Source organism: Somniosus microcephalus, unplaced genomic scaffold (genome assembly GCF_052327205.1).
Source record: "Somniosus microcephalus isolate GS21.2 unplaced genomic scaffold, FLI_Smic_1.0 unresolved_chr1, whole genome shotgun sequence".
In the NCBI taxonomy this organism is placed as follows: domain Eukaryota; kingdom Metazoa; phylum Chordata; class Chondrichthyes; order Squaliformes; family Somniosidae; genus Somniosus; species Somniosus microcephalus.
This window is the reverse complement of record NW_028225179.1, coordinates 34,075,905-34,099,662: the sequence shown is the minus strand read 5'-3', so window position 1 is coordinate 34,099,662 and position 23,758 is coordinate 34,075,905. Positions and strand designations below refer to the sequence as shown.

Here is a 23,758-nt window from a genome sequence, read left to right as displayed (position 1 = left end):
GCGATGTTAAACCCTCTGTGCTGACAGAACGATTCTCTGCCTCGTACCTCGGGACCATGAGCCGCATCGCACTTTTTAATAAAGGCCGTGAAACGGCATTGTTACGGGTCCTTTGCTGCATTCTCGCTTTCAGTGTCTGTCCTAACTCGCATAGAATCCTAGAATATTACAGCACGGAAGAAGTCCATTCGGCCCATTGAACCTTTCGAAGAGCAATACAGTCAGTCCCACTCCCCCATATCCCTGAAATTTTTTCTCCTTCAAGTATTGATCCAATTCTCTTCTGAAAGTTACTATTGAATCTGCTTCCACCGCCCTTTCAGGCAGCGCATTCCAGATCACAACAACTCGCTGCGTAAACAAGTTTTTCCTCATCTCCCCCTCTGGTTCTTTTGCCAATCACCTTAAATCTGTGTCCTCTGGTTACCGACCCTCCTGCCAATGGGGACAGTTTCTCCTTATGATTTTTAACACCTCTATCAAGTCTCCCCTTAACCTTCTCTGCTCTAAGGAGAACAACCCCAGCTTCTCCAGTCTCTCCACATCACTGAAGTCCCTCATCCCTGGAACCATTCTGGTCAATCTCTCCCTTAACCTTCTCTGCTCTAAGGAGAACAACCCCAGCTTCTCCAGTCTCTCCACATCACTGAAGTCCCTCATCCCTGGTACCATTCTGGTCAATCTCCCCTTAACCTTCTCTGCTCTAAGGAGAACAACCCCAGCTTCTCCAGTCTCTCCACATCACTGAAGTCCCTCATCCCTGGTACCATTCCGGTCAATCTCCCCTTAACCTTCTCTGCTCTAAGGAGAACAACCCCAGCTTCTCCAGTCTCTCCACATCACTGAAGTCCCTCATCCCTGGTACCATTCCGATCAATCTCCCCTTAACCTTCTCTGCTCTAAGGAGAACAACCCCAGCTTCTCCAGTCTCTCCACATCACTGAAGTCCCTCATCCCTGGTACCATTCCGATCAATCTCCCCTTAACCTTCTCTGCTCTAAGGAGAACAACCCCAGCTTCAAAGTCTCTCCACATCACTGAAGTCCCTCATCCCCTGGTACCATTCTGGTCAATCTCTCCTGCACCCTCTCCAAGGTTTTCTCGTCCTTCCTAAAGTGCGGTGCCCAGAACTGTCCAGCTGGGGATGAACTAGTGTTTTATAAAGGGGTTTAACAATAATCTCCTGGCTTTCGTACTCTACGTAGGATTCCATCGGATATACGGCACAGAAACAGGCCATTCGGCCCAACCAGTCCATGCCGGCGTTTATGCTCCACTCGAGCCTCCTCCCGCCTTTCCTCATCTAACTATCAGCGTAACCCTCGATTCCCTTCTCCCTCATATGCTTGTCTAGCCTCCCCTTAAATGCATCGATTCTATTCACTTCAACCACTCCCTGTGGCAGCGAGTTCCACATTCTCACCACTCTCTGGGTAAAGAAGTTTCTTCTGAATTCCCCATTGGATTTCTTGGTGACGATCTTATATTGATGGCCTCTAGTTATGCTCTTCCCCACAAGTGGAAACATTCTCTCTGTATCCACTCTGTCAAAACCTTTCATCATTTTAAAGACCTCTATTAGGTCACCCCCTCGGCCTTCTGTTTTCAAGAGAAAAGAGACCCAGCCTGTTCATCCTTTCCTGATATGTATAGCCTCGCATTTCTGGTATCATCTTTGTAAATCTTCTCTGCACCCTCTCCAGAGCCTCTATATCCTTTTTATAATACAGGTAGACTATCCTTTATCCGAAAACCTCGGGACCAGCCGTGTTTCGTTTTCGGAAAATTTCGGATTTCGGAAGGGGGGTCCGCGGTGGGGTCGGGGGGGGGGGTCCGCGTCGGCGGGGGTCCGCGTCGGCGGGGGTCCGCGGGGGGGTCCACAGTCGTTGCTTGTCCGTCGCTGCTAGCCTGGAATGCAATGAAGTTCCGCATTTCCACCAACAGGTCGTCGTGCTCGGTCGGAACAGGGGCCGGCACCGCCGCGGGCTCAGAGCTCTCGTTGCTTTCGAGCCTTTGGAAGAGAGTCAGGTGGTTCCGCGGGGGGGGGATCGTGCGCACGACTTACGCTGACCCTCTGCTCAGCGTAAGTCGGCGGGGGGTCGGGGTCGGCGGGGGTCCGCAGGGTGGTGGGTCGGGGTCGGCGGGGGGGGTCGTGCGCACGACTTACGCTGACCCTCTGCTCAGCGTAAGTCGGCGGGGGTCGGGGTCGGCGGGGGTCCGCAGGGTGGTGGGTCGGGGTCGGCGGGGGGTCGTGCGCCACTCTGGTCATGTCGTGCGCACGACTTACGCTGACCGAAAAAACCTTCGGTTTTTAGAGGGTTTCGGTTTTCGGAAGTTCGGATAAAGGGTAGTCTACCTGTATGCCGACCAGAACCGTACGCAGTACTCCAAGTGTGGTCTAACCAAGGTTCGATACAGGTTTAGCATAACTTCCCTACTTTTCAATTCTATCCCTCTAGAAATAAACCCTAGTGCTTGGTTTGCTTTTTTTATGGCCTTGCTAACCTGTGTCGCAACTTTTAGTGATTTGTGTATTTATACTCTGAGATCCCTTTGTTCCCCTACCCCACCTCGACTCGCACCCTCCAAGTAACCTGCCTATTCTTCCTACCAAACTCTCTGCCTCTATTTATGAAGCCCAGGTTCCCGTCTGCCTTATTAAGTCATAGAGTCATACAGCACAGAAAGAGGCCCTTCGACCCATCGTGTCCGCGCCGGCCATCAAGCCCTGTCTAATCTAATCCCATTTTCCAGCACTTGGTCCGTAGCCTTGTATGCTATGGCGTTTCAAGTGCTCATCTAAATGCTTCTTGAATGTTGTGAGGGTTCCTGCCTCTACCACCCTTTCAGGCAGTGAGTTCCAGATTCCAACCACCCTCTGGGCGAAAAAGTTTTTCCTCAAATTCCCTCTAAACCTCCTGCCCCTTACCTTGAAACTATGCCCCCTGGTTATTGACCCCTCTACTAAGGGGAAAAGTTCCTTTCTACCTACCCTATCTAAGCCCCTCATAATTTTGTACACCTCAATCAGGTCCCCCCCTCAGCCTTCTCTGCTCCAAGGAAAACAATCCCAGCCTGTCCAGTCTCTCTTCATAGCTGAAGCGCTCCAGCCCAGGTAACATCCTGGTGAATCTCCTCTGCACCCTCTCCAATGCATTCACATCCTTCCTATAGTGTGGTGACCAGAACTGCACACAGTATTCCAGCTGTGGCCTAACTAGCATTTTGTACAGCTCCATCATAACCTCCTTGCTCTTATATTCTCTGCCTCGGCTAATGAAGGCAAGTATCCCATATGCCTCCTTAACCACCTTATCTACCTGTCCTGCTGCCTTCAGGGATCTATGTACATGCACACCAAGGTCCCTCTGATCCTCTGTCCTTCCTAGGGTCCTACCATTCATTGTGTATTCCCTTGCCTTGTTAGTCCTCCCCTTAACTGCTTTGTTTACCTGTCCTGCCACCTTCAAAGATTTGTGCCAGTACCCTCAGTGTATCAGAACAGTCGCAGCTAATGTCCGGCTCCTGTGGTCTTTGGGGATTGAGCCCAACCATCAGTGTCGTCCTTTCTCGGCCCCTTAAAGGAACCGTCACGATCCCAGTGCGGACATGTCGAAGGTCACCGCCCAGTAACTGCGACTTTCAGGAGCCGTGGGAGGAGATTCTGCTCTGCTTCGGTCTGCTGGGACAGGGCAGGGCCCCTGCTGGTACCACTCGCTGTCTGCTGGGAATGGGCAGGCAGGGCTCTGCTGGTAATGCTCGCTCTGCTGGGTGAAGGCAGGCAGCGCTCTGCTAGTTCCACTTGCTGTCTGCTGGGACAGGGCAGGCTGATCTCTGCTGGTACCACTCGCTCTCTGCTGGGACAGGGCAGGGCCCCTGCTGGTACCGCTCGCTGTCTGCTGGGAACTGTGCTGGGAAAGGACAGGCAGGACTAGGACTGTGCTGCTGAAACTTGCGGTCTACTGGGAAATAGCTCTGCTGGTACCACTCGCTGTCTGCTGGGAATGGGCAGGCAGGGCTCTGCTGGTAATGCTCGCTCTGCTGGGAGAAGGCAGGCAGGGCTCTGCTGGACCGCAGTCCTCTGCTGGTACCACTCGCTGTCTGCTGGGAGAGGGCTCTGCTGGTTCCACTTACCGCCTGCTGGGGAAGAGCTCTGCTGATTCTATTTACTGCCTGCTGTGAGAGGGCAGGCAGGCCTCTGCCACCTCCCCTCGCTGTCTGCTGGGAGCTGCCAATAGACGGAGCAGGGCTCTGCTGGTTTTCACTCTGCTGGGAGCTGTCCATTGAAAGAGAGAGAGAGAGAGAGATGAACTTCTGCTGGTCGTGTTCACAGTCTGCTGGGTGATGCCAGTGGATGAGCAGGGCTCTGCTGGTTTTGGTAAGGTAGCTGCTGGAAACTGCGAGAGGAGAACTGAGATGACTTGCTTTCCCTGTCCCTGTGTGGGAAAATCGTGTAAACATGCAGACAGTTGATTGGTGTTGATGGGAAAGATAGACTTGCGTTCATATAGCGCCTTTCACCACCTCAGGACGTCCCAAAGCGCTTCACAGCCAACGAAGTACTTTTTGAAATATAGTCACTGTTGTAATGTTGGAAACGCGGCCGCCAATTTGCGCACAGCAAGATCCCATAAACATCAATGAGATAAATTACCAGATAATCTGGGTTTTATTTTTCGTGATGTTGGTTGAGGGATATATATTGGCCCCAGGACTCCGGGGAGAACTCCCCCTGCTACTCCTCCAATATGTCAGGGGTTCTTTTACGCCCACCTGAGAGGGCAGGCGGGGGCCCTCGGTTTAATGTCACATCCGAAAGACGGTACTTCCGAGAGTGCGGCACTTCCTCAGTACTGTCCCTCCGACAGTGCGGCGCTCTCTCAGTACTGCCCCCTCCGACAGTGCGACGCTCCCTCAGTACTGACCCTCCGACAGTGCGGCGCTTCCTCAGTACTGCCCCTCTGACAGTGCGGCGCGCTCTCAGTACTGCCCCCTCCGACAGTGCGACGGTCCCTCAGTACTGACCCTCCGACAGTGCGGCGCTCCCTCAGTACTGCCCCTCCGACAGTGCGGCGCTTCCTCGGTACTGCCCCTCCGACAGTGCGGCGCTCCCTCAGTACTGCCCCTCCGACAGTGCAGCGCTCTCTCAGTACTGCCCCTCCGACAGTGCGGCGCTCTCTCAGTACTGTCCCTCCGACAGTGCGGCGCTCTCTCAGTACTGTCCCTCCGACAGTGCGGCGCTCTCTCAGTACTGCCCCCTCCGACAGTGCGACGCTCCCTCAGTACTGACCCTCGGACAGTGCGGCGCTCCCTCAGTACTGCCCCTCCGACAGTGCGGCGCTTCCTCGGCACTGCCCCTCCGACAGTGCGACGCTCCCTCAGTACTGACCCTCGGACAGTGCGGCGCTCCCTCAGTACTGCCCCTCCGACAGTGCGGCGCTTCCTCGGCACTGCCCCTCCGACAGTGCGACGCTCCCTCAGTACTGCCCCTCCGACAGTGCGGCGCTCCCTCAGTATTGACCCTCCCGACAGTGCGGTGCTCCCTCAGTACTGCCCCCTCTGGCGGTGCGGCGCTCCCTCAGTACTGCCACTCCGATGGTGCAGCGCTCCCTTAGTACTGCCCCCTCTGACAGTGCCGAGCTCCCTCTGTGCGCACTTCCTGGCTTCATTTCTCATCACAGTATCCTGTTGCGTTATTACCATTATCACGTCCGCATTTATAGCCGGATTTGCCTAATGAAATGTGTTGTCCTGCTGCACAATCTGGCCACCAGGTGGCGGTTCCTTACAAATATCTCTCTGAAATCTTTGTGTTTGAAAAAAAAAAATTCTCAGTAACTGACAATGCTAATGTCCAATAAAATTGGACAAATGTGTTTCGAAAGAGTATGATTACATTTGTGCACTGACTCGTCCTTTGTGTCAATTAAATGCTTCCATTAAAGGTTGTTCCTGGAAGGCCTCGTGCGCTCCTGAGCTGTGGAACTGTGAGCAGCATTTGGAAGATGCAGTCTCGGTGTGCTTAATTTCCCAGGATACTTCGGCGCCATTCAGTCAGCTGTATTGATGGAATATCTTTCTGTAGCTTCTAGCAGTTTCATCAGGAATAACTGGCTTCCCTGTTTCTATACTTGCAAAAAAAATGTTTTTCTGAGGTCAGTCAGAGACTAATTGCTACGTGGCAGAATCACGGGTTAATTAGAGTTCAAGCTGCCTTTCTGATTTTTTAACAAGGTGTAATCCATTGACATCTATTGGAAGCAATTTTCTGTTAGTGGGTAAGCTTTTACATGCAATACAAATGATTGCTTTTCATTCTCTATATTTTTCTTTAGTGTGACACTAGATAGATTCCTGGGATGAGTGGAGTGCAGCGAAGATTCACCAGGCTGATACCTGGGATGGCAGGAATGACGTATGAGGAGAGATTGGGTCGATTGGGCTTGTACTCGCTGGAGTTTAGAAGAATGAGAGGGGATCTCATTGAAACTTATAAAATTCTAAAAGGACTAGACAGACTAGATGCAGGAAGGATGTTCCCGATAGTCGGGGAGTCCAGAACCAGGGGTCACAGTCTAAGGATAAGGGGTAAGCCATTTAGGACAGACGAGGAGGAATTTCTTCACCCAGAGAGTGGTGAACCTGTGGAATTCTCTACCACAGAAGGCAGTAGAGGCCAATTCATTAAATATATTCAAGAAGGAGTTGGATATATTTCTTAAGGCTAAAGGGATCAAGGGACATGGGGAGAAAGCAGGGACAGGGTACTGAATTTGGATGATCAGCCATGATCGCATTGAATGGCGGAGCAGGCTCGAGGGGCCGAATGGCCTACTCCTGCTCCTATCTTCTATGTTTCTATGAGAGGGCTGCCCTGTGAGGAGAGATTGAGCTGAATGGGACTATATTTTCTCGAGTTTAGAAGAATGAGAGGTGATCTCATTGAAACGTATAAAATTCTTAGAGGGCTTGACAGGGTAGATGCTGAGAGGTTGTTTCCCCCTGGCTGGAGAGTCTGGAACCAGGGGTCACAGTCTCAGGATAAGGGGTCGGCCATTTAGGACTGAGAGGAGGAGGAATTTCTTCACTCAGAGGGTGGAGAATCTTTGGAATTCTCTACCCCAGAGGGCTGTGGAGGCTCAGTCGTTGAGTATATTCAATCGATAGATTTTTGGAATCGAGGGATATGGGGATAGTGCAGGAAATTGGAGTTGAGGTCGAAGATCAGCCATGATCCTATTCAATGGCGGAGCAGGCTCGAAAGGGCGAATGGCCGACTCCTGCTCCTATTTCCTTATGGTCTCAGGACACAAAAATGTGCGTGTGTGTGTGACAACGCAAGTGTGACGCCTCCAGTGTGACAGACGCATCTCAAAACAAACTCAACTATTCACAGTATTTATTAACGACTTAGATGACGGCATAGAAAGTCCAATATCCAAATTTCCCGATGACACAAAGATCGGCGGCATCGTCGGCAGTGAGGCTTAAAGCATAAAATGACTGATATACCTATCAATTCATTCCATGAAAAGCAACGAGTTAAGATAGTAACTATAGGTTTTTATTGGCTAAATAACAGAGCCCACCCTCGTGGGTGATCGGTTCCAGCAAGGAAGAATACTAGCCAAGCAATCACCTTTATACCTGGGCAAGCAGGCGGAGCCATGGGCGGAGTCAGCTGAGGTATGCCTAGGTATAACAGCGTGCGAGGCAAGAGGTAACCTTGTGTAGTGATAACAACAGTGTAAACAATAACAGTGGTTTACCACAATGACAAAGGGATATCGACAGATGAAGTGAATGGGCAAAACTGTGGCAAATGGATTTCGATGTAAGCAAATATGAGGTCATCCACTTCGGACCAAAAAGGATAGAACAGGGTACTTTGTAAATGGTGAAAGGCTATAAACAGTGGCGGCCCAAAGAGACTTGGGGGTCCAGGTACATAGATCATTAAAATGACATGAACAGATACAGAAAATAATCAAAAAGGTTAATGGAATGCTGCCCTTTATATCTAGAGGACTAGAATCCAAGGGGGTAGAAGTTATGCTGCAGCTATACAAAACCCTGGTTAGACCACACCTGGAGCACTGTGAGCAGTTCTGGGCACCACACCTAAGGAAGGATATATTGGCCTTGGAGGGAGTGCAGCGTAGGTTTACCAGAATGATACCCGGACTCCAAGGGTTAAGTTACGAGGAGAGATTACACAAACTAGGGCTGTGTACCCTGGAATTTAGAAGGTGAAGGGGTGATCTGACCGAAATTTTCAAGATATTAAAGGGAACCGATGGGGTCGATAGAGAGAAACTATTTCCGCTGGTTGGGGAGTCTAGGACGAGGGGGGCAGAGTCTAAAAATTAGAGCCAGACCTTTCAGGAGTGAAGTTAGGAAACACTTCTACACACAAAGGGTCGGAGAAGTTTGGAACTCTCTTCCGCAAACGGCAATTGATGCTGGGGGTCAATTGTTAATTTTAAATCTGAGATTGATGGATTTCTGTTAACCCAAGGTATTATGGGATATGGGCCAAAGGCGGGTATACGGAGTTAGGTCACAGATCAGCCATGATCTCATTGAATGGGGGGAACAGGCTCGAGGGGCTGAATGGCCTCTTCCTGCTCCTATATACTCGCCGATGTCCCCTGGCATTGGTGAAGGTAATTCGGATGCTGAGCTGTGTAACGGCGAGAGGCAACATTCCCAGTGACCTGCAAAGTAGTAATCCACTACTGGGTCAATCCATGTTCCTTTGAGGCCACGGCGTCTCATCGCTGTTAAGTAAACCCTGCACGAGAGGTCACTCGGAGCTTAATTGCTCCTAAAATTTAAATCAGTCAGAGATTCCAAATATACTGATTCCTGTGCCATCGAAGTATTGTTAATTGCCGGAGGGGGAGGGGGTGGTTCTCTTCATCTTTCGAAATGTCTGCCTTTGTCCTTTAGAAGTGTAAGATTGCCGTGCGATAGGCACAGCCACGTTAGATTGACCGAATGCGATCGGCAGAATCGGCGCGCACACACACACACACACACACACACACACGACGACACTTGTGGCTACTCGTGCCGTTGATGGGGCTCTCGCCGAGATTCTGAGCGGGTGTGCCTGAGATTCCTCACTTTTCTGGGGTGGTAGGATCTCTAACCTCCGGCCTTTGACCCCCGCCCCCCCCACCATCCCAAACCTGGTGTGAAGCGGGCAGAACTGTTTTAGCTGAGATACGTTGGACACCTTGGGTATTTAAAGGTTAAAAAAGAAAAAGACTTCCATTTCTGCAGCGCCTTTCACCACCTCAGGACGTCCCAAAGAGCTTTACGGCCAATAAAGTACTACTTTAGAAACATAGAAGATAGGAGCAGGAGTCGGCCCCTTGAGCCCGCTCTGCCATTCAATGCGATCACGGCTGATCATCCAAATTCAGTACCCTGTCCCTGCTTTCTCCCCGTGTCCCTTGATCCCTTTAGCCTTAAGAAATATATCCAACTCCTTCTTGAATATATTTAATGAATTGGCCTCTACTGCCTTCTGTGGTATAGAATTCCACAGGTTCACCACTCTCTGGGTGAAGAAATTCCTCCTAATTTCTGTCCTAAATGGCTTACCCCTTATCCTTAGACTGTGAGCCCTGGTTCTGGACTCCCCGACCATCGGGAACATCCTTCCTGCATCTAGTCCTGTCAGAATTTTATAAGTTTCAATGAGATCCCCTCTCATTCTTCTAAACTTCAGCGAATATAAGCCTAATCGACCCAATCTCTCCTCATACGTCATTCCTGCCATCCCAGGTATCAGTCTGGTGAATCTTCGATGAACTCCCTCCATGGCAAGAACATCCTTCCTCAGATAAGGCGACCAAAACTGCACACAATACTCAAGATGTGGTCACTGTTGTAAATATTCTCATATATTTGAAGTGTGGTCCACTGTTGTAAATATTGGCCAGGAGACCAGGATAACTCTCGATCTTCTTCGAAATAGTGGCCGTGGTATCTTTCGCGTCCACCTCAGAGGGCAGATGGGGCATCAGTTTAACGTCTCATCCAAAAGACGGCATCCTCGACAGTGCAGTGCTTCCTTAGTACTGCCCCTCCGACAGTGCGGCGCTCCCTCAGTACTGCCCCTCCGACAGTGCGGCGCTCCCTCAGTACTGCCCCTCCGACAGTGCAGCGCTTCCTCAGTACTGCTCCTCCGATAGTGCAGCGCTCCCTCAGTACTGCCCCTCCGACAGTGAGGCGCTCCCTCAGTACAGCCCCTCCGACAGTGCGGCGCTCCCTCAGTACCGCCCCTCCGACAGTGCAGCGCTCCCTCAGTACTGCTCCTCCGATAGTGCAGCGCTCCCTCAGTACTGCCCCTCCGACAGTGCAGAGCTCTCTCAGTACTGCCTCTCCGACAGTGCGGTGCTCCCTCAGTACTGCCCCTCCGACAGTGCGGCGCTCCCTCAGTATTGCCCCTCCGACAGTGCGGTGCTCCCTCAGTACTGCCTCTCCGACAGTGCGGTGCTCCCTCAGTACTGCCCCTCCGTCAGTGCAACACCCCACAGCACTGACCCTCGGCATCAGTGCAACACCCCACAGTACTGACCCTCGGCATCAGTGCGGTGCTCCCTCAGTACTGCACCTCTGCCAGTGCGGTGCTCCCACAGTACTGCTCCTCCAACACTGCAGTACTCACTCAGTACTGCCCCTCCGACAGTGCAGAGCTCCCTCTGTACTGCCCCTCCCACAGTGCATTGCTCCCTCAGTACTGCCCCTCCAACAGTGCACCACTCCCTCAGTACTGCCCCTCCGACAGTGCGGCGCTCCCTCAGTACTGCCCCTCCAACAGTGCAGATCTCCCTCAGTACTGCCTCTCCGACAGTGCAGAGCTCCCTCAGTATTGCCCCTCCGACAGTGCCGCGCTCCCTCAGTACTGCCCCTCCCACAGTGCAGCACTCCCTCAGTACTGCTCCTCCGACATGTGGCGCTCCCTCAGTACTGACCAACAGTGCGGTGCTCCCTCAGTACTGACCCTCTGACAGTGCAGCGCTCCCTCCGTACTGCCCCTCCGACAGTGCAGAGTTCCCTCTGTACTGCCCCTCCCACAGTGCAGCGATCGTTCAGTACTGCCCGTCCGACAGTGCGGCGCTCCCTCAGTACTGCCCCTCCGACAGTGCGGCGCTCCCTCAGTACTGCCCCTCCGACAGTGCGGCGCTCCCTCAGTACTGACCCTCCGACAGTGCGGCGCTCCCTCAGTACTGCCCCTCAGACAGTGCGGCGCTCCCTCAATACTGCCCTTTCCGACAGTGCGGCGCTCCCTCAGTACCGCCCCTCCGACAGTGCAGTGCTCCCTCAGTGCTGCTCCTCCAACAGTGCAGCACTCCCTCAGTACAGCCCCTCCGACAGTGCAGAGCTCCCTCTGTACTGCCCCTCCCACAGTGCAGCACTCCCTCAGTGCTGCTCCTCCGACAGTGCATCACTCCCTCAGCACTGCACTGGGAGTGTCGGCCTGGACTTTTGTGCTCAAGTCTCTGGAGCGGGACTTGAACCCACAACCTTCTGATTCAGAGGCGAGAGTGCTACCCACTGAGCCACGGCTAATAATCAAACCTCCTTGGGACAAGAGGCTTTCCAAGATAAACAGGATGGCTTTGAAGTCTAATGAGAGGAATGCATAGATTGTCTTCTGCTTTTAGTGCCTGGGTGTTATATATGAGAAATGCTTGAGCAAGGGAATAAGTGACTAATGAAGTCAGCCATGAGCGATTAAAGTGTAAATTTAGGGGTTAGGGTAATAAACATAGGTAGAGGGATCTGTTAACTGCAGTATATAAGGATAACGGTTAATAAAGCCTGTTCTTCATAGAGGTTAAGATTTGTTAGGTCGGGAAGTCTTGTTTGAGGGCAGTAGCTTTGGAGTAAAGAACTGCAACACTTTACATGACTGGGGGGTGGATGAGGGAAATGCTGTGGATGTGGTTTACATGGACTTCAGTAAAGCTTTTGACAAAGTCCCGCATAGGAGACTGGTCAAGAAGGTGAGAGCCCATGGGATCCAGGGTGCCTTGGCGCGTTGGATCCTAAACTGGCTGAGTGGCAGGAGGCAGAGGGTGATGGTCGAAGGTTGCTTTTGTGACTGGAAGCCTGTGTCCAGTGGGGTACCTCAGGGATCGGTGCTGGGTCCCTTGTTGTTTGTGATCTACATAAATGATTTGGATGAGAATGTAAAAGGTATGATCAGTAAGTTCGCAGATGACACAAAAATTGGTGGGGTGGTAAATTGCGAGGAGGAAAGCCTCAGGCTACAGGACGATATAAACGGGTTGGTCAGATGGGCGGAAAAGTGGCAAATGGAATTTAACCCTGAAAAGTGCGAGGTGATGCATTTTGGACGGACAAATAAGGCAAGGGAATACACAATGAGTGGTAGGACCCTAGGAAGTTCAGAGGGACCTTGGTGTACATGTACATAGATCCCTGAAGGCAGCGGAACAGGTAGATAAGGTGGTTAAAAAGGCATATGGGATACTTGCCTTCATTAGCCGAGGCATAGAATATAAGAGCAGGGAGGTTATGATGGAGCTGTACAAAACGCTGGTGAGGCCACAGCTGGAGTACTGTGTGCAGTTCTGGTCGCCTCACTATAGGAAGGATGTGATTGCTTTGGAGAGGGTGCAGAGAAGATTCACCAGGATGTTACCTGGGATGGAGCGCCTCAGCTATGAAGAGAGGCTGGACAGGCTGGGGTTGTTTTCCTTGGAGCAAAGAAGGCTGAGGGGGGACCTGATTGAGGTGTACAAAATGATGAGGGGCATAGATAGGGTAGATAAAGAGGAACTTTTCCCCTTAGTAGGGGGGTCAATAACAAGGGGGCATAGATTCAGGGTAAGGGGCAGGAGATTTAGAGGGGATTTGAGGAGGAACTTCTTCACCCAGAGGGTGGTTGGAATGTGGAACTCACTGCCTGAAAGGGTGGTAGAGGCAGGAACCCTCACAACATTCAAGAAGCATTTGGATGAGCACTTGAAATGCCATTGCATACAAGGCTATGGACCAAATGCTGGAAAATGGGATTAGACTGGACAGGGATGGATGGGCAGCGCAGACACGATGGGCCGAAGGGCCTCTTTCTGTGCTGTAAAACTCTATGACTCTATGACTATCCTCAAAAGGATTTGGGAATAGATACATCCTGAGGTCTTGCCTGTGACATGTACCTTTGATGCAGGCAAGATATATATTGGTATATAAAGGAGCATGGCTTTCAGTAGTTCTTCAGAGAGCTCGAAAGATGGAGAAGACAAAAGCCACTCTCGCTATCTAGCTGAGCTGACCACTCAAACTAGAGATCAATAAAGCCACATAAAAGGTTGCTGCGCAAGATAAGGGCTCATGGGGTTAGGGATAATATACTAGCATGGATAGAGGATCGGTTAACAGACAGAAAACAGAGAGTAGGGAATAAATGGGTCATTCACTTTGGTAGGACGAATAGAGAAACAATATTTTTTTAAATGGTGAGAAACGATTAAATGTTAGGTGTCCTCGTACAGGAAACACAGAGAGTTAGCATGCAGGTACAGCAAGCAATTAAGAAGGCAAGTGACATGTTGGCCTTTATCACAAGGGGGTTGGAGTATAAGAGTGAGGAAGTCTTACTGCAATTGTACAGGGCCTTGGTGAGACCACACCTGGAGTACTGTGCGCAGTTTTGGTCTTATCTGAGGAAGGACATACATGCCTTAGAGGCGGTGCAACGAAGGTTCACTCGATTGATTCCTGGGATGAGAGGGCTGTCCTATGATGAGAGATTGTGTAGAATGGGCCGATACTCTGTGGAGTTTAGAAGAATGAGAGGTGATCTCATTGAAACATATCAGATTCTGAGGGGGATTGACAGGGTCGATGCTGAGAGGTTGTTTCCCCCTGGCTGGGGAGTCTAGAACCAGGGGTCACAGTCTCAGGATAAGGGGTCGGCCATTTGGACTGAGATGAGGAGGAATTTCTTCACTCAGAGGGCGGTGAATCTTTGGAATTCTCTGCCCCAGAGGGCTGTGGAGGCTCAGTCATTGAGTACATTCAAGGCTGAGATCGATAGATTTTTGGAATCAAGGGATATGGGGATCGGGCAGGAAAGTGGAGTTGAGGTCGATGATCAGCCATGGTCTTATTGAATGGCGGAGCTGGCTCGAGGGGCCGAATGGCCGACTCCTGCTCCTAATTCTTAAAGTCGTCTGTTCCGTATACTCCACCATCAAGTGCCTTGTACTTACTGGAAGCGTATTGTTGTGAAAGGAAGACTTGCATTTCTATAGCGCCTTTCACGATGTCCCAAAGCACTCTACAGACAATGAAGTGCTTTTTGAAGTGTAGTCGCTGTTGTAATGTAGGAAACGCGGCAGCCAATTTGCTCACAGCAAGCTCCCACAAACAGCAAAGTGTTAAAAGGCCAGATAATCTGTGTTTTTTTTAGGGATAAATATTTGCCCCAGGACACTAGGGAGAACTCCCCAGCTCTTCTTCGAAATAGTGGCCGTGGGATCTTCTACGTCCGAGAGGAGAGACGGGGCCTCGGTTTAAAGCCTCATCCGACAGACGGCACCTCTGACAGTGCAGCACTCCCTCAGCACTGCACTGGGAGTGTCAGCCTAGATTTTTGTGCTCAAGTCTCTGGAGTGGGACTTGAACCCACAACCTTCTGACTCAGAGGCGAGGGGTGCGACACAATGAGACACAGCTGATATTAAAAAAAAAAATTGTTTATGGGATCTGGGCGTCGCTGACAAGGCCAGTATTTATTGCCCATCCCTAGTTGCCCTTGAGAAGGTGGCGGTGAGCCGCCTTCTTGAACCGCTGCAGTCCGTGTGGTGAAGGTGCTCCCACAGTGCTGTTAGGGAGGGAGTTCCAGGATTTTGACCCGGCGATAGTGAAGGAACGGCCGATATATTTCCAAGTCAGGATGGTGTGTGACTTGGAGGTGGAACTTGGAGGTGGTGGTGTTCCCGTGCGCCTGCTGCCCTTGTCCTTCTAGGTGGAAGAGCTCGCGGGTTTGGGAGGTGCTGCCGAAGAAGCCTTGGCGAGCTGCTGCAGTGCATCTTGTAGATGGTACACACTGCAGCCACGGTACGCCGGTGGTGGAGGGAGTGGACGTTTAAGGTGGTGGATGGGGTGCCCATCAAGCGGGCTGCTTTGTCCTGGATGGTGTCGAGCTTCTTGAGTGTTGTTGGAGCTGCACTCATCCAGGCAAGTGGAGAGTGTTCCATCACACTCCTGACTTGTGCCTTGTAGATGGTGGAGAGGCTGTGGACCATAGATGGAGGGAGGTTGACTGCTAACAAGGAACCTCTGCTCCTCACAAATAAAAGTCAGAGAGAGGTGTGGGACGATGAGGTCAAGCGCGGTGGGGGATGGGTGGCATCCATGCCTTTGACCCCTCTAGACGCGACTATTCCAACACTCTCCTGGCCGACCTCCCATCTTCAACCCTCCATAAACTAAAGCTCACCCAAAACTTGTGTCCTAACTCTCCCCAAGACCTGTTCACCCCTGCGCTCGCTGACCTACATTGGCTCCTGGTTGAGCAATGCCTCGATTTAAAAATTCTCGTTCCTGTTTTCAGATCCTCTCCATGGCCTCCCCCTCCCTATCTCTGTAACCTCCTCCGGCCCCCTACAACCCTCCCAGATCTCTGCGCTCCTCCAATTCTGGCTTATTGCGCATCCCCGATTTCCATCGCTCCACCATTGGCGGCCGTGCCTTCAGCTGCCTGGGCCCCGAGCTCTGGGATTCCCTCCCTAAACCTCTCCGTCTCCCTCTCTTCCTTTAAGACGCTCCTTAAAACCTACCTCTTTGACCAAGCTTTTGGTCACCTGTCCTAATATCTCCTTATGTGGCTCGGTGTCAAATTTTGGATGATAATCGCTCCTGCGAAGCGCCTTGGGATGCTTTACTAAGCTAAAGGGAACGATAGCACAGTGGTTATGCTACTGGACTAGTAATCCAGAGACATGAAGTTCAAATCCTGCCACTAGCAGCTGGGGAATAAAATTAAATTCAGTTAATTAAATAAATCTGGAATAAAAGTTTGCAGATGATACTAAGATGGGAGGGAAAGTAAGGAGTGAGGAGGACATAAAAAACCTGCAAGGGGACATCGACAGGCTAAGTAAGTGGGCAGAGATTTGGCAGATGGAATACAATACTGGAAAGTGTGAGGTTATGCACTTTGGCAGGAAAAATCGTCGAGCAAGTTAGTATCTTAATGGCAAGAAACTGGAAAGTACTGAAGTACAAAGGGATCTGGGGGTCCTGGTGCACGAAACTCAAAAGGTTAGTATGCAGGTGCAGCAAGTGATTAAGAAGGCCAATGGAATGTTGGCTTTCATTGCTAGGGGGATAGAATATAAAAATAGGGAGGTATTGCTTCAGTTGTACAAGGTATTGGTGAGGCCGCACCTGGAATACTGCGTACAGTTTTGGTGTCCATACTTAAGAAAGGACATACTTGCTCTCGAGTCAGTACAAAGAAGGTTCACTCGGTTAATCCCGGGGATGAGGGGATGGACATATGAGGAGAGGTTGAGTAGATTGGGACTCTACTCATTGGAGTTCAGAAGAATGAGAGGCGATCTTATTGAAACATATAAGATTGTGAAGGGGTTGGATCGGGTGGATGCGGGGAGGATGTTCCCGATGATGGGTGAAACTAGAACTAGGGGGCATAGTCTTAGAATAAGGGGCTGCTCTTTCAAAACTGAGATGAGGAGGAACTACTTCACTCAGAGGGTGGTAGGTCCATGGAATATGCTGCCCCAAAAAGCTGTAGAAGCTACATCATTACATAAATTTAAAACAGAAATAGACAGTTTCCTAGAAGTAAAGGGAATTAAGGGTTATGGGGAGCGGGCAGGAATTTGGACATGAGTCTAGGTTCGGATCGGTCATGGCCCTGTGGGTAGCAGAGCGGGCCCAGGGGCCGTGTAGCCTGATCCTGCTCCTATTTCGTGTGTCTAATTCTGTTAGATTCAGGAGATGGTTCTGTGATAGTGGATTGGCGGTTAGGATCAGATCAGCCATGATCTTATTGAATGGCGGAGCAGGCTCGATGGGCCGATTGGCCTACTCCTGCTCCTATTTCTTATGTTCTTAAAATGTTGACCATGAGACTATTGGATTGTCATACAAAACCCATCTGGTTTACTAATGTCCTTTAGGGAAGGAAATCTACCGTCCTTACCCGGTCTGGCCGATATGTGACTCCAGACCCACAGCAATGTGGTTGACTCTTAACTGCCCTCTGCGGTTCAAGAAGGCGGCTCACCCCTTCTCAAGGGCAATTTGGGATGGGCAATAAATGCTGGCCACACCCCATGAACGAATAAAAAAAATACATGAATACATGCTGAGCAGTCTTGACAGAATGGACAAGGAGACAAAACAACAAGCCACGTCTTGTATTTTATTGAAGTATTTACGTTTGAAACCCGCACCAGAATTAAAAGCACGGAGGGGAGGGGAGGAGGAGAAGAAGGTGGGTCGGTAGGGGAAAGGAGCGAAGGAAGATGGGGCAGGTCTGAGGGGGTGGGCGGGGGGGAAGAATTCGGGGAGGCGGTTAAACGCGGAACCGTTCTCCAAGATACCCCGCCAGGTGGTGACGGCACAATGTCCCGCCGTTGAGTCCGTTTCACCCGTTTTGTAAAAATAACTCTTCCACGCCCCCCCCCCCCCCCACCACCACCTCAGTCGAGCAAAATGGCCGCCATGCCCAATCGGTGCGATCCTTCGAGCCGTTAGCACGTTACGTTCCCAGATCGCCCGGCCTTGGCGTAGTGTCGAGGGAGGGCGGGTGGGTGGGGGGAGTCGACGGAAAGGAAAATACGGGGGGTGGGGGTGGCGGTGGTGTGTATAAGGGGGAGCAGTCCGTGATCCGATAGCGCTGCTTTGGCGAGCTGAATTCCTCGACTCCCCTTCATCCCGCCACACCGTTAACTCTAGACCAATCCAGGATTGTGTTTGCCCCGCGACCGGTCAATCCAACTCCGCTAACAATAGATCTATCCAAAAAAACAAATAAATAGTACTTTTGTGTGCCGGGTTGCGGGGGGGGGGGGGTGGGGGAATTAAGCTTTTGACTGTCGTCGTGGAACATTGAGAGCCAGTATCGCGCGAGGGGAGCGAGTTCGTTCGCTCGACCTCTGAACACTGGACAGCAATGTACCGCAATGACTCGTGCGCTATCAAGAGACGTCAAGGGTGGGTCGCACCAGCGGAGGGGAGGGTGCCTCTAATTACGTGACCATACGGGAGGTTTTTTAAACAAAAAAAAATGTACACCGGGGCAATATCCTTTAATTTGCGTGGACAGTGATTTGTGCTATCGTGTAAACATGCAGATAGTTTTCCCCTCCAGATTCCTTGTCCATGTGTTGCTACCGATGGGCTAGGAGTCGTCAAACACTCTCCGGTGACTCTACAATCTTGCGAGCTTTTTCTTTTAATCTTCGTCTGTTTTCTATATATATATCTCATATCTTCTTCGACTCTCCGCTCACTTGTTTTATTTGACTGTCAGGGAGAGAGCAGAAGGAACAGAGAGTGAGATCGAAAGAAAGAATTGCATTTCCACAGCACGTTTCAAAAAATTCCAGTAGATTAGTCAAGCAGGAATGACGTATGAGGAGAGATTGAGTCACAGAATCACAGAAACCCCACAGTGCAGATAGAGGCCATTTCGGCCCATCGAGCCTGCACCGACACATATCCCACCCGATCCCCGTAACCCCTACACCAACACATATCCCACCCTATCCCTGTAACCCCACGTATTTAATCCCCCTAACACTAAGGGTCAATTTATCATAGCCAATCAACCTAACCCGCACATCTTTGGACTGTGGGAGGAAACCGGAGCACCCGGAGGAAACCCACGCAAACACGGGGAGATTGGGCTTATACTCGCTGGAGTTTAGAAGAATGAGAGGGGATCTCATTGAAACTTATAAAATTCTAACAGGACTGGACAGACTAGATGCAGGAAGGATGTTCCCGATGGCCGGGGAGTCCAGAACCAGGGGTCACAGTCTAAGGATAAGGGGTAAGCCATTTAGGACTGAGATGGGGAGGAATTTCTTCACCCAGAGAGTGGTGGACCTGTGGAATTCTCTACCACAGAAGGCAGTTGAGGCCAATTGATTAAATATATTCAAGAAGGAGTTAGATATATTTCTTAAGGCTAAAGGGATCAAGGGATATGGGGAGAAGGCAAGGACAGGGTACTGAATTTGGATGATCAGCCATGATCTCATTGAATGGCGGAGCAGGCTCGAGGGGCCGAATGGCCTACTCCTGCTCCTATCTTCTATGTTTCTATAGGAACAGGAGGAGGCCATTTAGCCGATTGAGCCTGTTCCGCCATTCAATCAGATCATGGCTGATCAGTGACCTAACCCCATATACCCGCCGTTGCCCCATACTCCTTAATACCTTTGGTTAACAAAAATCTATCAATCTTAGATTTAAAATTAATAATTGACCTAGCATCAATTGCTGTTTGCGGAAGAGAGTTCCAAACTTCTACCGCCCTTTGCATGTAGGATTGTTTCCTAATTTCATGCCTGAAAGGCCTGGCTCTAACCTTTAAACTATGCCCCCTAGTCCTAGACTCCACAACCAGCGGAAGAAGTTTCTAAAGGCACTATATAAATGCAAGTTGTTGTAGTGTCTCTAACGTGAGGCACTTTATCCAGTGCCTTCTGCTGGTCCATATACTCCACATCTACCTCTAACATGCCTCCCGTGAGGCACTTTATCCAGTGCCTTCTAGTCCATATATTCCACATCTACCTCTAACAAACCTGTGAGGCCCTTTATCCAGTGCCTTCTTCTAGTCCATATATTCCACATCTACCTCTAACAAGCCTTCTGTGAGGCACTTTATCCAGTGCCTTCTGTTAGTCCATATATTCCACATCTACCTCTAACAAATCTGTGAGGCAATTTATCCAGTGCCTTCTGCTGGTCCATATACTCCACATCTACCTCTAACAAGCCTGCTGTGAGGCACTTTATCCAGTGCCTTCTGCTGGTCCATATACTCCACATCTACCTCTAACAAACCTGTGAGGCATTTTATCCAGTGCCTTCTGCTGGTTCATATACTCCACATCTACTGCATGTGTCAAATTGTTGGCTGATTTACACTCCTATGAAGCGCCTTGGGGATGTTTTTACTACGTTAAAGGCACTGGATAAATGGGTCCGTGCGCCACAACCACAATCGCAGCTTCCTAGTTCACGTTTGTTTTGTGAAGGCGTGTTGGGTTTGAGGTGGGGGGCCAGGGTTAGAGGGGAGAGCGGCCTCCCTCTGACACCGGGACCTAAGCGGAGGCTAAAGGGGGTATCCTTACCCTCAAGGTAGTTGCGGGCGACAAACTTCAGGACCTCATCCAGCAGAATCACAGGGAAGGAGATCTCCAGCACTACGAGCCACTGTGTGATGGTCAGGTGGGTTAATTTGAAGATGAGCTGTGAGGGGAAAAAGAGAAAAACATTTAGATGCTTCCACACCAACCTTCCACAACGCCTCAAACCTGCGACCTCCACCGCCTAGAAGGACGAGGACGCAAGAGAACACCACCACCTCCAAGTTCCCCCTCCACACTATCCCAATTTGGACATTCATCAGCCATTGCTTCATTGTCGTTGGGTCGAAATCCTGTCGAGCACCACTTAGAAGAAGCACTGAGAGTAGCAAGGGCACAGAATGTACTCTGGGTGGGGGGGGGGACTTCAATGTCCATCACCAAGAGTGGCTCGGTAGCACCACTACTGATCGAGCTGGCCAAGTCCTGAAGGACATGGCTGCCAGATTGGGCCTGCGGCAGCTGGCAAGAGAACCAACACGAGTGAATAACCTACTTGATCTCGTCCTCACCGATCTACCTGTTGCGGATCACAAGCCTGCGACCTCCACCGCCTAGAAGGACGAGGGCAGCAGACGCATGGGAACACCGCCACCTCCAAGATCCTCCTCCACACCATCCTGACTTGGACATATATTGGCTGTTCCTTCATCATCGCTGCGCCAAAATCCTGGAACTTCCAAACTAACAGCACTGTGAGAGTACCTTCACCACACGGACTGCAGCGGTTCAAGAAGGCGGCTCACCACCACCTTCTCAAGGGGCAACTAGGGATGAGCAATAAATGCCGGCCTTGCCAGCGACACCCAGGCCAGAGAATGAATATAAAAATGTATTACTCTAGGACCTCCTGTGTGAGTGCTCACACATAGTTGGATGATATGGTGTTTTACAAAGGTGCTATGTAACACACAATGTATTATTCAGCTGCTAAGGTGCAGCTGCATCCTGTTAAGAATTTACGGTCTATTTTGTTAAGTGAAGATAGCCACGGGTCTTTCAGAGTTTAATCGTTATGTGGTCATTCAGAGTTTAATTGTTGCGCGGTCATTCAGAGTTTAATTGCGTGGTCATTCAGAGTTTAATTGTTGCGTGGTCATTCAGAGTTTAATTGTTGCGTGGTCAGTCAGAGTTTAATTGCGTGGTCATTCAGAATTTAATTGTTATGTGACCAGGAACCTCTGCAAATGGGAATGTGCTCATCCGTTTCACACTGCAACCCAGAACCATTCGTTATTTCAATGCTGCTTTGCATCTGTTAAAAAGGCCTCACATCTGGAGTGAAACATGCCAGCGATACAGAGATAGAATTTCCGCAGGTTTCTCCCGATCTCTGGTGAAACAGTGTAAACCTTATTTTCTGAAGTTTCCAGGGGGAGATCGAGAGAGTCCCGCAGAAATTCTGGCTGACTATTTTCAGTTATATTACAATAGATAAAGAGATGGATAGATGGAGACAGATGGCTAGATAGAGCTGGATAGATAGGTGGCTAAATAGAGAGAGAGAGATCGATAGATGGAGGCACATGATAGAGATGGATAGGAGGAGAGTTAATAAAGATGGAGAGAGAGAAATGGAGAGGTAGTGATGTATAGAGGTGGAGAGGTACAGACAGATGAATGGATGGAAAGATGGAGGGGTAGAGATGCATAGAGCAACGGAGATCTATATCTATAGATAGAGGCAAGAGGTGGAGATGTATAGAAAGAGAGACAGATAGATAGCGATAGAGACGTAGAGGTGTATAAATAGCAGGATGGATAGAGAGGCAGAGGTGGAGATCTGTAGATAGATGGATGGAGATGTAGAGATGGAGAGATGGATAGATAGAGAGAGAGGGAGAGGTGGAGATGTATAGATAGAGATGAATAGTGAGACAGAGAGCTAGAGAGATGGATAGAGACACGGAGAGGTAGCGATCTATAGGTAGAGATAGATAGATGGATAGATGGAGGTGTATAGATACAGAGGGAGGTAGAGATGTATAGATAGATGAATGGATAGAAAGACGGAGAGGTAGGGATGTAGAGCTAGAGCGATAGATCGAGGGAGAGATCTATAGATAGAGAGATTGATAGAGAGATGGAAGTCGAGATGAATAGATAGAGAGATGGATAGGGATGGAAGTGGAGACATATAGATAGATGAATGGACAGAGAGGTAGAGATGTACAGAGTGAGAGATGGTTAGAGACGAGGAGGTGGCGATCTATAGCTAGAGAGATGGAAGTGGAGACGTTTCGATAGATGAATAGATAGAGAGATGGAGAGGTAGAGATGTATAGCGAGAGAGATGGAAGGATGAAAAAAGAGATACAGTGTCTTTGCTGTTTCTTGAATTTTGCATAGTTTGTAGAATTGAACATTGAGAGTAGTTTAACAGACTCGGGACATGGTGTGTGTGGCGGGACAGCGAAACGTGGGATCGATTCATAGCCGGATAGAAGGAGGCAGCCGACAGTGTGGGGAGGGGGGGGGGGGGGTGGCTATGGCTCCCTTTGGACCTTTCTCATCCGGAACCTGCACGCGCGCGAGGGCGGAGGTCGCGTAAGTCGACCGACCCTCTGATACTTACGGGCATTGGGTCAACGTAAAGGATGAAGAAGTGGAGAGACATGGAGAGGCAGATGGCGCCCAGCAGCCAGCAGTTCAACCATGGCGGCATCCTGATGAGCGACTGGTTCTCCGACAGGCTGCGAACAACGCACACACAGAGCGAGCGGTCAGCGAGCAAATTAAAAAACAAACCCTCGGCTGCTTTATCAAGGTGTCGCGCCATGTGACACACAATGTATTATTCTGATGCTAAGGTTGCAGCCTTTAAGAATTCAAAGTTGAATTTGACAGGAGAACAGGGCCTCGGGTCGTTCAGAGTTTAATCGGTGCGTGCTCACTCAGAGCTTAATCGTAGCATGGTCACTCAGAGCTTAATCGTTGCGTGGTCACTCAGAGCTTAATCATTGCATGGTCACTCAGAGCTTAATCATTGCGTGGTCACTCACAGCTTAATCGTTGCGTGGTCACTCAGAGCTTAATCATTGCGTGGTCACTCAGAGCTTAATCATTGCATGGTCACTCAGAGCTTAATCGTTGCATGGTCACTCAGAGCTTAATCGTTGCATGGTCGCTCAGAGCTTAATCGTTGCGTGGTCACTCAGAGCTTAATCGTTGCATGGTCACTCAGAACTTAATCGTTGCATGGTCACTCAGAGCTTAATTGTTGCGTAGTCATTCAGAGGTGAATAGTAATGGACACTAGGGGCCGGAAGGGACCCAGCAGACCAAATTTCAAATGGGTCCCACTGGGATATGATCATATACAGGCCTTTCATTCCCCCCCTGGCTGGGTGGAA

At 50.3% G+C, this 23,758-nt stretch overlaps 2 protein-coding genes across 2 annotated transcripts in view; one reads left to right on the top strand and one right to left on the bottom strand.

Moving 5' to 3' along the window:
* The window catches only part of LOC147094585 (rab GTPase-binding effector protein 2-like), a 35,029-nt gene extending 29,025 nt beyond the window's left edge, over positions 1–6,004 (top strand). Inside the window, exon 5 of the mRNA XM_085974417.1 lies at positions 5,946–6,004. The gene's annotated coding sequence lies outside the window, so the exon portion shown is untranslated. The remainder of the gene's footprint in view (positions 1–5,945) is intronic.
* An 11,419-nt stretch (positions 6,005–17,423) lies between these two features.
* The window catches only part of LOC147094584 (sarcoplasmic/endoplasmic reticulum calcium ATPase 1-like), a 52,189-nt gene continuing 45,854 nt past the window's right edge, over positions 17,424–23,758 (bottom strand). The window contains exons 8-10 of the mRNA XM_085974226.1: positions 22,981–23,098; positions 20,391–20,508; positions 17,424–18,549 (exon numbers count right to left, since the gene is read on the bottom strand). Of these exons, the coding sequence (XP_085830352.1) occupies positions 18,542–18,549; positions 20,391–20,508; positions 22,981–23,098 (244 nt within the window). The 3' untranslated portion in view covers positions 17,424–18,541. The remainder of the gene's footprint in view (positions 18,550–20,390; positions 20,509–22,980; positions 23,099–23,758) is intronic.